The sequence below is a fragment of the Phyllostomus discolor genome, chromosome X (assembly GCF_004126475.2).
Source record: "Phyllostomus discolor isolate MPI-MPIP mPhyDis1 chromosome X, mPhyDis1.pri.v3, whole genome shotgun sequence".
NCBI lineage: Eukaryota > Metazoa > Chordata > Mammalia > Chiroptera > Phyllostomidae > Phyllostomus > Phyllostomus discolor.
Genome location: NC_050198.1, coordinates 59,015,954 through 59,032,977, shown reverse-complemented (window position 1 = coordinate 59,032,977; position 17,024 = coordinate 59,015,954). Strand labels below are relative to the sequence as shown.

General features: G+C 38.9%; 1 protein-coding gene across 5 annotated transcripts in view; it reads right to left on the bottom strand.

The window, feature by feature from the left end:
• ZMAT1 (zinc finger matrin-type 1) overlaps nt 1–12,093 on the bottom strand; it is a 62,790-nt gene extending 50,697 nt beyond the window's left edge. For all 5 annotated transcript variants that reach the window (XM_028522892.2, XM_036016584.1, XM_036016581.1 and 2 more), the window contains exon 1: nt 11,752–12,093. In XM_028522892.2, the coding sequence (XP_028378693.2) occupies nt 11,752–12,067 (316 nt within the window). In that variant the 5' untranslated portion in view covers nt 12,068–12,093. The remainder of the gene's footprint in view (nt 1–11,751) is intronic.
• Nucleotides 12,094–17,024: the final 4,931 nt, after the last annotated feature.

Here is a 17,024-nt window from a genome sequence, read left to right as displayed (position 1 = left end):
ATCACTGTAAGAAATTACTATGAAGAACTGTATGCCAAGAAATTTGAAAACTTAGGTGAAATGGACACATTTCTAGAAAACCACAGTCTTCACAAAACTGAATGAAGAAGAAACAGAAAGCCTGAACAGACCAATAATAGCTGGTAAAATTGAAGCAGTAATCAAAAACCTTCCGGCATACAAAAGTCCTGGACCAGACAGTTTCACAGGAGAATTTTACAAAGCATTTACGGAAGACCTAACCCCTGTCCTTCACAGACTGTTCCAAAAAATCCAAGGAGATGGAAGATTCCCAAACTCTTTTTATTAAGCCAGCATCTTCTTATTTCCAAAACCAGATAAAGACACAATAAAGAAAGAAACCTTCAGGCCAATATCGCTGATAAACACAGATGCCAAAATCCTCAACAAAATATTGGCAAATTGTGTCCAAGAATACATTAAAAAGATCATATACCATAATCAAATGGGATCCATCCCAGGGATACAAGGATGTTTCAATATTCGCAAATCAGTAAATGTAATACATCACATAAACAAAATGAAAGACAAAAATCACATGATCATATCAATAGATGTGTAAAAAGCACTTTATAACGTTCAGCACCCATTTATGAAAAAAACACTCAGAAAAGTGGGAATAGAGGGAGAATTCCTCAACATAATAAAGGCCATATATGAGAGTCCTACAGCCAACATCATACTCAAAGTGCAAAAACTAAAAGCTTTTCCATTAAGATCAGTAACAAGACAAGGATGTCTGCTTTCACGCCTTCTATTCAACCTAGAATTGAAAATCCTAGCCACAGCAATCAGACAGGAAAAGGAAATAAAAGGCATCCAAATTGGAAAGGAAAAAGCAAAACTGTCACTGCAGATGACATGATAGTGTACATAGAAAATCCTATAGACTCCACCAGAAAACTACCTGACCTAAAAATGAATTTGGCAAAACAGCAGGACAAAAGTCAATATCCAGAAATCAAAGGCATTTTTATACACCAATAATGAAATAGCAGAAAGAGAAATCAGGAAAAAACCCCATTTGATATAGTAACAAGAAAAATAAAGTATCTAGGAATAAACCTAACCAAGGAGGTAAAAGACCTGTTCTTAGAAAACTACGCAACACTGAAGAAAGAAATTAAGGAAGATACAAACGCATGGAAGCATGTACCATGCTCATGGATTGGAAGAATTAACATCATCAGAATGTCCATACTACCCAAAGCAATGTACACATTCAAAGCAATACCTATTAAACTACCAATAACATATACCGCAGAAAGAGAACAAACATTTGAAAATTTCATATGGAGCCATAAATGACCCTGAATAGCCTTAGCAATTTTGAAAAATAAGAACAAAGTAGGAGAGATCACAAAACCTGGTATCAAACTGTATTACAAGGCCACATAATCAAAACAGCCTGGTACTGGCATAAGAACAGACACATTGACCAATGGAACAGAATAGAAAGCCCTGAAACAAACTGAAGTCTGTATGGTCACTTAATATTTGACAAAGGGGGCAGAAGCATAAAATGGAGTAAAAATAGCATCTTGAACAAATGGTGGTGGAAGATCTCGACAGCTACATGCAAGAAAATGAAACTCGATCACCAACTTACACCATACACAAAAATAAATTCAAGGTGGATAAAAGACTTAAGTATAAGTCATGACACCATATAAATCCTAGAGGAAAACATGGACAGGAAAACCTCAAATATTCCACACAGCTATATTTTCACTGATATGTCCCCTAGAGCAGGAGACATAAAGGAAAGAATAAACAAATGGGATCTCATCAAAATAAAAAGCTTCTGCACAGCTAAAGGAAACAGCATCAAAATGAAAAGAGAATGAACCATATGGGAAAACACATTTGCAAATGATAACCTCAGAGAAGGAGCTGATCTCCAAAATATGTAAAGAACTCAAATGACTCTACTCCAGGAAAACTAAAAACCCAATTAAAAAATGGGCAAAAGACATGAATAGACAATTCTCCAAGGAGGGCATACAAAGGGCCAAGAGACATATGAAAAGATGCTCAGCCTCACTAGTCATCAGAACAGTGCAAGTTAAAACAATAATGAGATACCACTTCACACCAGTAAGAATGGCCATCATAAACAAATCAAAAACAACAAATACTGGAGCAGATTTGGAGAAAAGGGAACCCTAGTGCACTGTTGGTAGGAATGCAGACTAGTGCAGCTACCATGGAAAACAGTATGGAATGTCCTTAGAAAACTAAAAATGGAACTGCCTTTTGACCCACTAATTCTGCTGCTAGGATTATACCCTAAGGTTCCTGAAACGTCAATTCAATAGGACCTATGCACCCCAATGTTCATAGCAGCACAATTTACAATAACGAAATGTTGGAAGCAACCTAAGTGCCCACCAGTAAATGAATAGATCAAAAAGTGTGGTACATTTACACAATGGAATACTATGCAACAGAAAAAAGGAGCTCCTACCCTTTGTGACAGCATGGATGAATCTGGAGAGCATTATGCTAAGTGAAATAAGCCAGGCGGTGAAAGACAAATACCATATGATCTAATCTGTAAGTGAAATCTAATCAACAAAATGAACAAGCAAGTAAAATATAACCAGAGACAGTGATATGAAGAACAATCTGACAGTAACCAGATGGGAGATGGGAGTGGATAATGGGGGAAAGAGGGAAGGGTTTTCAGGAACTACTATAAAGGACACATGGACAAAACCAAGGGGGGGGGTGGAAGCAAGGGAGGGAGGTGGGGATGGCTGTGGTGATGGGGGAGTGGTGGGAGATAAATACAGTTAACTATAATTCAATAACAATAAAATGATTTTGAAAAAAGAAAAAACTGACAGTAAACAGAAGGGAGGTGGGAGGGGATAACAAGGGGAAAAGAAGAAAAGTTTCAAGAACATGTATGAAGGACACATGGACCAAACCAAAGATGGGTAGGATTTCGGGTAGGAAGTGGGGATGGCTGAGGTGGGGATGTGGTTGGGGGAAAATGGATACAACTGTACTTGAACAACAATAAAAACATTTTAAAAATTCTTAAAATGGCAATTCTTGTTATGTATTTTCTACCACAGTTAAAAATATATGGGGACCCTGTATGGTATGGCTCAGTGGATTGAGTGCCAGTGTGTGAACTAAAGGGTCACTGTTTGGATTCCCAATCAGGCACATGCTTGGGTTGCCAGCCAGGTCCCCAGTGCGGGGTTATGCAAGAGGTAACCACACGTTTCTCTCTCTCTCTTTCTCCCTCCCTTCCTCTCTCTCTAAAATAAAAATATAAATAAATTTTAAATACACACACACACACACACACACACAGTCTCTTTCCCAATATATATACATATTGGGAAAGAGACAAAAGCACCTTTTTCTTCTAGAACCATGGCATGAAGGACAGTTGCCCCATATCAATCCATCACGCAGAGGAAACTTCATGAAAAAGTTAAAAACCATTGTTTTGCTACCATGACACAGCAATCCTCTCTTGAATACCAGTTATAAGGGTTACTGTAAATGAGAGAGTGATTTGTGACAAATTGTAAATGGGATATGATAAGAAAGTTTATGTAATCAATGCTCCTACAATTTGATTATATGTACATGTGGCTTTAGCCTTCAGTTAAGAAAATGAATCAACCAATTTTTTATTAATGGAAGTGTTTAATCTCTTTATTTCCTTCCTACAATGAATGTTCACAGGACTTGAGAAAATAAAACTTCCATAATAATTTGAAATGGGGGAAAATTATGACCTATAGCACTAAGCAGCAGGAAAAAAATAAGCCTTTGAGTTGGTCAGATTCATATCCTATCTCAATCCATAACCATATAACTCTGAGAAAATTATTTAACAATTTTGAGCCAGTTTTTTCACCCAAACAGTACAGAATTACAATGTCTGTCCCCAGATATAATGAATATTAAATGAAATAAAAATTTTAAAAATGATTAACAAATGTAGGCACTTGATAACATATGCCTGTTTGCTAATCTAGAAGCTTTGAACTTTTGAGTTGTTATATATAATTGCTTTATTTCAGATCAGAATACTTTTAGAGATCATCTAGTCCAGGGTGTCTCAATGTTGGTATTACTGTCACTCTGGGCCAAATCATTTTTGTGAAAGGCTGTTCTGTGCATTCTAGGATATTTAGCAGAACACTCAACCTCTACTAACTAGAAGTTGATAGCATTCCTCAGGTGTGACAACCAAAACTGTCTCTAGACATTGCCACATGTGTCTTGTAAGGCAAAAATACCTCTATTTTTAGGATGACTGAGCCCAATATCCTCATTTCAAAATGAGAAAGCAAAGGCCCAGAGAGCTTATAGGAAATAAGACTGGGGAAGCTAAAATTTAAAAGATATAATTCTGCATTCAGATGGATTTGAACCACAAAAAAAATTCCATTAGTCTGGGGGACACATTAGTCTTAGCAGAGGAAGGTCTTTAAGTAAGTGAAATACAAATGTGAGTAGTAATAATTCACATTCTATGCACTGGAGCATTACTAAAATCCCCTATATTGATATAAAAAATATGCAATTCAGCTTGTACCAGAATGCCAACCTTTCATGATATAAAAAGCAAACAGGATTCACTTGTAAGAAGCTCACTTTTTAGAGACCCCTGTTAGATTGTACCTACTCCAAATAGTTATATTATTATGCTAGAGTAAAATATCAATGCCTTTCAATTCTGTATTGAAAAAATGCAATTGAGTGTAAAATCTAAGTTATTGTAATTAAAACTTTCTTTTAATTAATACTGGTAAACAACACCAATTTAATATTAGATATATTTTTGCGACAAAAGAATAACATATGGTTTGAGTCAGAAAAAAACAATGAAACTCTGTCCCTACAATTTAGTTCATTCTCTATGAATACAATTAAAAGCTATACAAGATCTCTGAGGAAGGAACCAGAAGATTATCATATCTCCTCAGTTCTAGGTAAGAGAACTTTCTCTGTTCACACCAATTAAATGTTCTTTCAGTTACCCTGCTAAAAAGTTTAAGCTTATTTAAATTAGGTGACTCTATATATAATTGTCTATATTTAATAAGTTGAATATTACTTGCATTTGTTAAATGACAATTAGATTTAGTTGTACAAAACCCAAATTTCTTCCTTAAGACAACTCATCAGATGTTTACAGCAAAAATAGCTATTACTTGTTTTAAACTTCTTGAAACAAACAAACAAAAAACCTAACATTGTAAAGAACTCTGCATATCCTATTTTACTATAGTGATGAAAGTGGAGCAAAACTCAGAAGGGCTGGCTGCAATACTATAATCATAAATCCCATTCTTAGTCACAGATTTAAAATCAGACATTAAGAAATATAAGAAATAATCACATTAATTCTGCACAGAGCATATGTGCTACATAGTCTCCTTGATTACACCTTTATAGAGATAACCTCCCTGAAACATTTTAGAAGAAAAAGGATTTTTGTAAGTAGCTGAATTGATCTTTGCAATCTTTTTATACCATCACAGTCTTAGGAAAAAATGAGCAGAGTTCAACACTAAGTTATAGGAAACTGGGGACCTGCCTGAGCTATCCTTGCCAAGAAGTTTTAACTTTCTTTTTCCCCTAAAGGTCTTGTCTCCTACCTTAACTCATAAACTAAGCTCCAGCAAAACCATTTGCAGATAATTCTTGAAAGAGTCTGACATTTCCTGTCTCAGGACCAATGCTCATTCCTACAGCCATTTCTAATCTCTGTCCATCAGAACCATTCCCATGCTTCCAAGTCCTTCATAAATGCCATCTCTTCTAGGTTTTCCTGTTTCCTGAAAGGGAAATGCTCTCCTGCTCTTCTTGAGTGAGCATCAGATACTTTGTCCACCCCATCCCTGCACCTTTAGCTCCCCATTATGAATCCTCATAGCTATAATGCTATCTAGTAACCTTACTTTCTCAGGTTATAAAATTAGTACCTGACTTATGAGTTTGGCTATTTTGAGGCAGAATATTACAATAAAAAGTTATAAAGGTTTTCCCATGGCATATCAAAAGTTACAAAATACAATGAAATTATCAAAATTAATTGGGAGTACTGTTTATATGTTTAATGTTTACTAAGTCTTTGAACTTTATAATCATAATCACTCTGTGGCTTGCTAGCTGAGCAGACTTGCTTGTGAAGTTAAAAACTGAGTTCAGTTCCAGACAAGACAGAGGTGTAGGTGGACACACTGTGACTCCTTGTACAACCAAAAGAAGGACAACAAATTTAAAAACAAAAAACAACCAGAACTGACAGAAAATTGAACTGTGTGGAAATCCGACAACCAAGGAGTTAAAGAAGAAACATTCATCCAGACCAGTAGGAGGGACAGAGACAGGTAACCTGGCGGAGAGGACTTGCAGCAAGACAACGGCTGCCGCTGGCAGACCCTGCGAGGTGGTGGATTGCAGACTGGGTGGTCCCACATTTGCATGCAGATAAATCAGGAGGAACAACTGGGGAGCGAGACAGACCAAGCAACTCAGATTTCTAGCATGGGGAAATAAAGCCTCAAACCTCTGATTGCAAACACCTGTGGGGGTTGACGCACCAGTGGGAGACACAGCCTCACAGGAGAGTTTGTTGGAGAGACCCACAGGGTCCTAGAATGAACAGAAGCCCACCCACCCAGGAATCAGCACCAGAAGGTCCCAATCTGATTGTGGGTAATGGGGAAAGTGACTGAAAACCATCAGAGAACAGAGCAAGCGCCATTGTTCCCTCTTGGGCCCCTCCCCCATATACAGTGTCACAACACAGCAATGTCTGTTGCCCCGCCCAGGTGAACTCCTAAGGCTCCACCCCTTACTACATAACAGGCACTCCCAGAGAAAAAAATGGCCCAAATGAAAGAACAGATCAAAGCTTCAGAAAAAATACAACTAAGCAATGAAGAGATGGCCAACCTATCCAATGTACAGTTCAAAACACTGGTAATCAGGATGTTCACAGAATTGGTTAAATATGGTAGCAAATTACATGAAAAAATGAAGGCTATGCTAAGTGAAATGAAGGAAAATGTACAGGGAACCAATAGTGACAGGAAGGAAACCAGGACTCAAATCAACAGTGTGGACCAGAAAGAAGAAAGAAACATTCAACCAGAACAGAAGGAAGAAACAAGAATTAAAAAAAAGAGAGAGGCTTAGGAATCTCCTGGATATCTTTAAAATGTTCCAACATCCAAATTATAGGGGTACCAGAAGGAGAAGAGGGAGAGCAATAAATTAAAAACATATTTGAACAAATAATGAAGAAGTTCCCAATCTGGCAAAGGAAATAGACTTCCAGGAAGTCCAGAAAGCTCAGAGAGTCCCAAAGAAATTGGACCCAAGGAGGAACACACCAAGGCACATCATCATTAAGTTACCCAAGATTAAAGATAAGGAGAGAATCTTAAAAGCAGCAAAAGAAAAGGAGACAGTTACCTACAAAGGAGTGCCCATAAGACTGTCTGTCAGCTGATTTCTCAAAAGAAACTTTACAGGAAAGAAGGGGCTGGAAAGAAGTATTCAAAGTCATGAAAGGCAAGGACCTATATCCAAGATTACTTTATCCAACAAAGCTATCATTTAGAATGGAAGGGCAGATAAAGTGCTTTCCAGATAAGGTCAAGTTAAAAGAGTTCATCATCACCAAGCCCTTATTACATAAAATGTTAAAGGAAATCTAAGAAAAAGAAGAGAAAAATATGAACAGTAAAAGGACAACACACTCAGTTATTAGAAACTGAACCTAAAACAAAAACAGAAATGAAGCAAAGAACTAGAACAGGAACAGAATCACAGAAATGGAGATCACAAGGAGGGTTATCAGCAGGGAAGTGGGTGGGGAGTGGGGGAAAAGGTACAGGGAATAAGTAGAATAAATAGTAGGTAGAAGATAGACGGGGGAGGTTAAGAATAGTATAGGAATTGGAGAAGCCAAAGAATTTATATGCATGACCCATGGACATGAACTAAAGGGGGGGAATGTGGGTGGGAGGGGGTGCACAGGGTGGAGTGAAATAAAGGGGGAGGAATGGGACAACTGTAATAGCATAATCAATAAAATATATTTTAAAAAAACTGAGTTCAAATTCTGTTTAAATCCATTAATTTACTTGATCCCATTGCAGCTCCTTTGCATGAGAAAGCTACTATGCCCTTCATTCCAAAAGGTTAATAAATGTGAATGAATCTGCTAAACTGGTTTCAGGTAGCAGGCCCTAACAGATAAGTGATGGATACAGTAAGGGGCATGCGTAGTCAATATTTTCACATACTGACACCTAATAAAGGCAGAGGATCAGAAAGTAACAAATGGTTATTAACCTTTCTGCAGACATTCCCTACACTGCCAAATGCAGAGAATTAAAAATTACTTCTAACAACTTGCTATTCTTTTTAGATACCAACATTAGATTTACAATATAATGTTTTTCAGTGTGCTTATAGAATATAAAACACCATGGGAAGAGTAAAGACTTATAATAAAAAAAATGGAACAGTCCTGATAATTTAGGAGTCTGAATAGTTATATTTAAAACTGCACCTCCCCAATGATCTTATTTATTCATTTTATAATTTTACTATCAAGCACTACTTTGAGCTCTTTAATATAACTGTGTCTAATTCATAAGTATATCCTCAGCTCTCAGCACAGTGTGTGGCACACACACACCTGTGCTCAATAAATGATTCCTGAATAAATAAAGGGAGGTTTATTAACTAAATTTCTTATGGTAAACCTGAAATTTGACTGAATAATATGGAGACAAAGGAAAGCCTTGTTAGGTGATTGCTAGGCAAATGGATTATTAATTAAATAAAAGCCAGAATGCCCTCCAATCTAAACCAGAAACCATTTAATAATGTATTTTTCTTAAAGAGGTAAACAAGAGGTGTTTTGTATATTTTTGTTTTGATTTTTGCTATGATTACACTGGGGACTTCAATACGGGGGGGGGGGATTCATTTCTGAGCCACTGAATATTTTTTTTTTAAACTTCACTGAATGAAATAAGAAGTGCCCTACAAAATCGCAATACTTCCTTTACCATGAATCCTGGGTGTCTTTTCATACATCTGGTCATGAGGCACTTCTTTTGCTTGTTGTTTTTGTTTTAAGGCTAGTTGCTGGATTTCCAATTTGTAACTTGTGAAAGCTTCTAATCTTCCCTGCTTTTCAACTTCTAATCTCTACTGACATTTGCTCATTACCAACCTAAGACAGATAAGATCCTCAGGAATGTTAGCTATCCTTGAAAATGAATCACCCAATGCATAGCAAGCCACTTTTAATGGTCCTATTTGCATAAGACTTGTAATAATTGGAATCTGACAATTCTCTGCCACCTTTTAGAGAATTTCCTAACTAGGACTTAAACAAAGAAAAGATATTGGCACACCACCAAGCAATATTTTTCTCTCTTATCTTTTATCCACTACCACACACAGCACCCATTTATGACCTTTACAAACATTTAAACAAAAATATTTTGAGACCGAATAGTGCTTTAGGCAGTGTACTATACCAAATATTTATCATTTGTTAAGCGAAAAGGTAAGAGAGTTTTGTCTGGTCTGAACAGTTAATGAAAGATATTTACCTAAAATGAAATGTTAGTTTTATGTAGCAATTATATCTGTTTTTTCATGTTCTAGCACGTTGTCTCAACACTAATAACACAGATTTTATTACTCACTGAATATTACATGATAAGTATTTGGGCAAGGTGTCTTATGGATTATAAATCACTGTTCTAGTGCACAGCCATGGAAATGTCATTGAAAGAATATTAATGCAGAACTGCAAAATCATGGTTTATAGGTTCAGATCTGAAATCAACCTCGGAATCTGGCTAGTCCAAAATCTCTGTTTCACACGTGTCAAAACCCAAATCCCAAAGGAAGCTTGGCATCTGTTTACAAAATTTAACAACAGAACCTAAGTTCACTGCACCAGGCTCATACACTGGGGCTCTCCTCATTTTACCAGCCTACAATAGTACAGGCAGGGTATTAATGCAAGTTTATGGATTTTTATCTCTTAAAGCTGTTAATACTTACATATATTAAAAGATACTGCAACCAAGCCAGGCAAAAAGCCATTTTCTCTATGAAATACTAGTCTTAAACCTTACTACGAAAAGGCCACAGCAGCCAAACTGAATTGTGATCTTGACCACCTAGAACACTGTTCTCAATTCCTTGCTGGTTACAGACAGAAAGTTTGGTATACTAACAAAAAAAAAAAAAAAACAGATTTCATATTTTCATCCCAGAACAACTGTACAAATCCAGGCTGACTGAAGACATTAAACAGAGGATTTCAAAGGTTGCCTTCAGTAATTGAGTTAATTTTGAAAATCATCATATTACACTGTATTTCTAATTTCCATATTAGTAAGTAGCATTTATGTAATGTGCCCATGACAAATTTCAAAAGGCATTTTTTTTTACTGCTTTGCCTTTCTTCCAAAGTGAAAGGTGTGAAAGGATATGGAAGAGCACCCAAGGATATATCATTTAAGAATGTGTAGAGAAAAATCATTTTATGGGGCCATTTTAATGAGGTGTCCTACTAAGAAAAAGGAACTTATATTATTCTACTTTATTTTGGAATCCATGGCCTTTCACTTTGGAGACAAGTTAGCAACATAAGGTAACACAGCAAATATTGTAAATTAATATGAAATTGACGATGGCAAAATGCTTTAGAGATCTCCAGTGGAATTGGTTTCAACCATCTAAGAAGTATTTCCAAATATGCTTTAAAATACAATGGCAAATTTTAGTTTGCTATTAGTAGGCTGTTTACAAGTATATAGTACTTTGTGTGAACTAAATACCACTTAGACTGAAAGTCAAGAAATATATTTTTCTGTTACGAGTAATATGTGTTGTAGATACAACAGCACTTATTAAAACCAAAACCACCTTAAAGATGTACCCCAAAACCTTGCTGTACAAGGTTTCTCCCTCAAAGAGCCAAAGAAAACTCTCCAAAGTGGTTGTTCAAATCGGTGCTTCCTCCAGTCTCTTCCTCTCTTCTTTCCTCAATACTAACTCCCTCCTCCACCAGACCCTACGATTTTAAAATCCAACGGATCTTACTTGAAAGCTCAAGTATACACTTTAACACCCCCAAATTCCTAACTTCATCTCTTCTTAAATATTCTTCTGCAAGTTTCTACACTGCAGGATGCTGAATTTCACCAAAGGGGGGTTTCTCCCTCTGATTTCTTTGGCCTTTTCTCTTTCAATCTCTGTCTCCTTTCCTCGCCAGTATCTCTTCCCTTTCCTTGACCCTCCCTAGTTCCACAGCACTTCTAGCTTGTCTTCTATCTTGATCAAATCACACCTCAGCTTCCTAGAGCATACTAAGGTGCTTTGGCTGGGAGAGAGATTGGTTTTTTTTTTTGTTTTTTTCTTTTTCTCCATCAAACTCCTGCCTTGAGAATACCTGCGATTCCTTTTCCTGGGAGCCCCCTTCCTTTTCGGGGGAGGGTAGAAGTAGAGAAGACTCTCTCTGCTTCAGTCCATCTTGTGCACTTAGGCTACAACTGCGGGGCGGGGCGGGGCGAGATTGGCCTTTACTGCGCCACAGCAGGTGGGGGGTGGGGCGGCGGCGAACCGCGCCCATTCCGATCTCTGACCGGCAGAAGAGAGGCAGCGAAGGACCTGGGGTCGCCCCCATACCCCGGGACAGGAACTCACCTTCTCTGAGGCAAGGGCGAGTGTCTACTTTAAAACTACTGCCCCCCCTCCCCGCCGCCGCCATAGTGGAGCCGCCAGAGCCGCCGCCGCCGTCGCCACAGCCACGGGCTGGCGAGCTGGCAGGGGTGGAGGTGGCGGAGGAGGCAGGCTCAATCACTGCCGCTACCGCCGCCGCCGCCGCCGCCGCCGCCGCCGCCGCCGCCGCCGCCGCCGCGCAGGCGGTGTAGGAGGAGGAGGAGGGGGCGACAGAGACGGTAACTGCCTGAGGGGAAGACTCTGCCGCCAGCGGTGTGAGCGTGTTCAGCGCCGCCGCCATCGCAGCGAGGCGCGGACAATTGCACTTGCGCCTCTCTCCAGTTAAACCCCAAGCACCGCCTCCCATTTAGCCCCGCCCCCTTCACCCCTCCAGCTCCCGCATCAGCTCCAGTCCCGTTCTCGCTCCTCTCCGCCAATAAGAACGCTTTAGACCCGCGGGCCGCCTAGCCCTTACCCCCGCAATTTGGCATCACCAGTCTCCCTTCTGAGGGCAAGTAAAGATGGCCAAGGGCAAAGGGCGAAAAGTGCGAGACGTAAAAGCACGTGGGCCTCACAGAGTGAGGCTCTTCCTTTGGAAGAACTCATCTAAAACCAGTTCAAAGGGGAAAAAATGTCAGGAAAAACCAATTGATTCCACTTCCAAAGTATCTCTAAAATATTTCTCCTGTCTTTCTTATAGCTTTTAGTACAAAGTACAGAAATAAACATCATCCTTGGTTATGACTCATGACATATTTTCATCATGTCCCCATAAACAGTTACTTGACTATCAAACTGCTCATCTAAATTAAAAACCTGTGAATTCAGTACCCAACCAAAGAACTAGAATAATGCTGATAATAAAATCTACTCACCATCTTTTTCTCAACTTCCCTCCCAGAGAAACCAATATCTTCATTTATATTTATTATTCCCATGTTCTTTTTTTCATAGATTATCACATACATGCATGCCTAAACAATATTGTTTAGTTTTGATTGTTTTCAAATTTCACAAAAATTTGTGTCTTTTGTGGGTAGCATTTTGGGACTTATTTCTCTCATTAAATATCTTGTTCCTAAGATTTATCCATGTAGCTGTAGTTCATTCATTGTCAATGCTGTACAATATTTCATCCATTTCCTCTTGATGGACATGTGTCCTGGTGCATCTGTGCAAAAGTGTCTTTTAAGTATGCCCTTCTTTCCAGACTCATTTTCATTGCCCTATTTCAAGTCCTTATCTCTTTTCAGAACTATGACATCTGTCCCACTGGTCTTTTTTCCTCTGACCCCAGTCCTTCCAATGTATTTCAGTATTGCTGTCACTTATCACTAGTTTCCCATTGCTTTTCAGATACCAAGGTCATGGCTTTGTATTATTACACCCCTAATCTCATCCTCTTATGCTGCTCCTACCATAATCACTCATTTGCTTTATGATTCAGCAATTTAAATCTTCTTATAGATCCTTATGAAAATTATGGTTTTTTCATGATGTAATGTAAATGTATTTGTTTCACTTCTTGAGATACCCATTTCCTCACATTAGGCACCTTACCTAGCAAAGCCCTCTACCCCCTTGAAACTCAGATAATGCATCACTTCTTCCAGGTAACCTCTATCTCTACTTAGACTTAATTCCACCCTATGTCTGTGCTACAACTATACCTTATGCATATGTGTATTGTGTATCTCTCTTCTCAATAACCTGGTACCATTTTAAGACAAAAGACAGCTTGTTTTATTTTTGAAACTCTATTATCCAGAACAGTGAAGTTCTAGGGCAAAGTTCTCAAACCAGTGGATATTAGGCCTAGGTCCCTAAGTCCCTAGATCTGGCCCACATATGTGTTTTGTTTAACTGCATAATTGTTTATTTGCTTCTTTGCAAATGTTTGAAAGGGGCATTTCATGCAAAAAAAGTCCCTTAAAAGTATTTGTAGATCGGCAGTAGTGTCTGAGCCCTAGACCTGAGTAGCAAATTCAGAGACTTGAGTGTTGGGCTCTTAAGAACATATCTTTAGGTTGATTTTGTAGTTCAGTAATTTGCTCAATATTATCTGAGTCATTGGGGTTGTTTCTCTTATCTTCTATCATGTCCTTTTGTAACTTAGTGTAACATTTCTCATCAAAGAAATTTCAGGATAGGTCATGCACAAGAAATATTCCATTGAAATAGCCAGTGGGACAAGGTAAGCATAAAAAGAAAGTGTAATTTCTTCTAATATGGGGGTAGGGATCTTTCAAAAGGATTGTTCCTCAAAATATGAATTGTTGGGAACAAGAAAATTAAGAACTAAATGTGACCTTAGTAAACAGGAACCGCATTGTAGCTAAAAGGAACTAACAAGGGAGACAGAACGCAGGATGTAGTTGAGCAAACGTCCTGTGTCGTGCAGATGTTCTCCCCTGGGTATGCTAGATAAGCAATGCTTTGTTTAGTTTTAAAAATTTGAATTTTACCCTGTTCCCGCGCGTGGTCTCTGTAAGCAAATAGCTAACTGCCACGTCAGCTTCTGTGAAATGCTTGCTTGCTCGCGCCAAAACCCCTATATAAGGACTTAGCTGTAAGTGCTTGGCGCGACTCTTATCTGCAGCCCTTGTGGGTACCGTGTCTCCGGACACTTTGAGAGTTCACCCCTGCGCAGGTTAAACTTGGCCAATAAAGCAACATCTTTGATACCCTGAAAGTCTCCGATATTTGTTCTCGTGTTTGTTGGATGCAACATTGGATGTTGGATGCAACATGAATCACAGTCCACTTGTAAAAGAATATTCAATCAGAATATCTGAGGAGTGTGGGAATTGATGTTATAGAAGTGTATTTTTATTGACATGAAAAGTTGTCATACATATACATTTTTATGGAAAGGAGGTTATATGGAATTTTACATAAATTATGTCTGTGCATGCCTAACATATTTATCTCAGTATATTCTCATTTTTGTTCCTTGCTCCCCACCTGCATTACATAGTAACAGAATATTTTTTATCAGCCTAGAGAGGATCTCAAGGGGACATCCTGCCAAGTGATTTAGCATCCAGATCTCTGCCAGAATCACTTTAAATGTTCCCTATGCTACATAAACATCCAGAAAGTTCTCATTGTTTGAGAACTATAGGAAATAGCTTTCCATAACCTAAGGTTATCTTCTATGATTGGTTAAGGGAAGAACACAATTAAGTACTGGTCACTTAATCACCCAATGGAGTTTGGAGTCAGGAAACAATTTCAGCACCACAATTCCTTTGGTTTCATGTACACCCCGACTTCTGGATTTTCATTTTTATGTTATTCATCCTCTTTACATGACTGTGCAGCTCTTGCTTTAAGAGATATAAGCTGTTATTTTTGTCCTATCTTGGATTGTTCTTTCTGCTAGAGACTGTTATCTGCATTCAAGTGACAATGAAGTTAAGTAAAAGTAATTGCACAAATAGTGTCTAGTAGAATATTTTTTAAAAATGTAGAACTAATCTTTCAGCTAATAAGTATTTTCTGGATGCAAATAATATCAGAAAATATCACTATAGCCATTTTTTATTATTGCTAAAGGGTGTATTTCACATGGTGTTTTAAAAATACTTAGGACAGCCCTGGTTGGTGTGACTCAGTGAATTGAGTGCTGGCTTGAGAACCAAAGGGTCACTAGTTCAGTCTCCAATCTGGGGCAAATGCCTGGGTTGTAGGCCAGGTCCCTGGTGGGAGGCATGCAGAGGCAACCACACATTGATGTTTCTCTCCCTCTCTTTCTCCCACCCTTCCCCTCTCTAAAAATAAATAAATAAAATCTTTAAAAAATACTTAGTACAGTTATAGAATGCAAGATTTTATGCTATAATAGGGGTCTATTAGCTTCATAATATCTGGTATGTTGTGTGTGTTTGTGTGTGTATACTGGATAGCCCAGATCCAGGCTTTGAGCTCTTCAACAGAGCCACTCACCACAAGTTTTTCTTCAATTTTTTTCTTTTAAAATAGCTTTGTTCTATGTTAGTTTTGGTCCTCAGAAGACATCAGAACAGAGGTTCTGGTCAAGGAAATTGTCACCAAGACAAATCTCTGGCAGACATTTTGGATACAAACTCCAGAATGAAGACAACTATGGATCTGATGGGAAGTTTGATCCTTTGAGATGTTAACTTGCTGCAGGAAAACAGGGTAAAGATGAAGGCCATTTAGAGAACTGTCAGCTGCCCAGGATATGAAGGCAAGAGGGGGGAAGACAAGAAATCAATGGACATGTTGGTTAACTGTCCTGCCTGTGCCTGTTCCCAATGCAGAAGAGATGAATGAGAAAGGGGAACAGGTGTATGTCAACAAAAAGACAGTCAAGCTGATGAGAAGCCTCACCCACAATCTTGAGACATTCCAGGAAGAGAAGGGGAGTCTGCTAATGAACATCAATCTCAATAACGCCCTGGGAGAAGAGATGGAGGCTTTGATTAGTGAGATCTGCAAGCCCAATGAGTTTGACAAGTACAAAATGTTCATTGGGGACCTGGGCAAGCTGATAAACCTGCTGTTCTCTCTGTTGGGGCACCTAGCCCAATGAAAAATGTCCTTAGTGGCCTTGGTGAAATGCCAGTAATAAAGAAAGAAGCTCTCTCAACAAGAAGAAGAATGTCCTGGCAAGGCAGCATTAGGATGCCCAGGAGCTCAAGGAGAACTTGGACCAAAGGGAATGCTTGCTACTGGATTTATGGCCCATTAACTTTAAGAGGAACAACTCCAGGTTACCAGCATTTCATGTAAATGAAGTCAACACACCTCATTGAGTAGCAAAAGGTGGACAAAATCAAATGTGTTCAGAGGCAAGTCAAGTGTCTGCTAGAGAGTCTTCCCTCAGATTTCATTCCCAAGACTGGGGCCCTGGCTCTGCCTCCAGTCTTCACCAGGGAAATAACTCATCTTAGGGGATGTACTTTCACTGGTATTGTCCAACATTAGCCTCTCTATTTTAACCTCTTCTAAAATGCCAAACCAAAAGGCCACCCATTTCACCCAAGAGAGGGACATCCACACAAAATAAACAAATGGAGACTGACCTAAAGAGGAGAGACTTAACCTAGGACAGGCAGAAACCACCTCGAAACCAGCAGAAAGGGCAAGGACACAAAAAGGGCCAGCACTACTTCCATGGGCAGGGGGCCGAGGTTGTCACATGGCTGTGGGAGCTTCCCCTGGAGAGGAGTGAAGCCTGGACCTCAGACTGGGCTCTAAAGCACAGAGCACCAGTGCTGGGATCACCCACC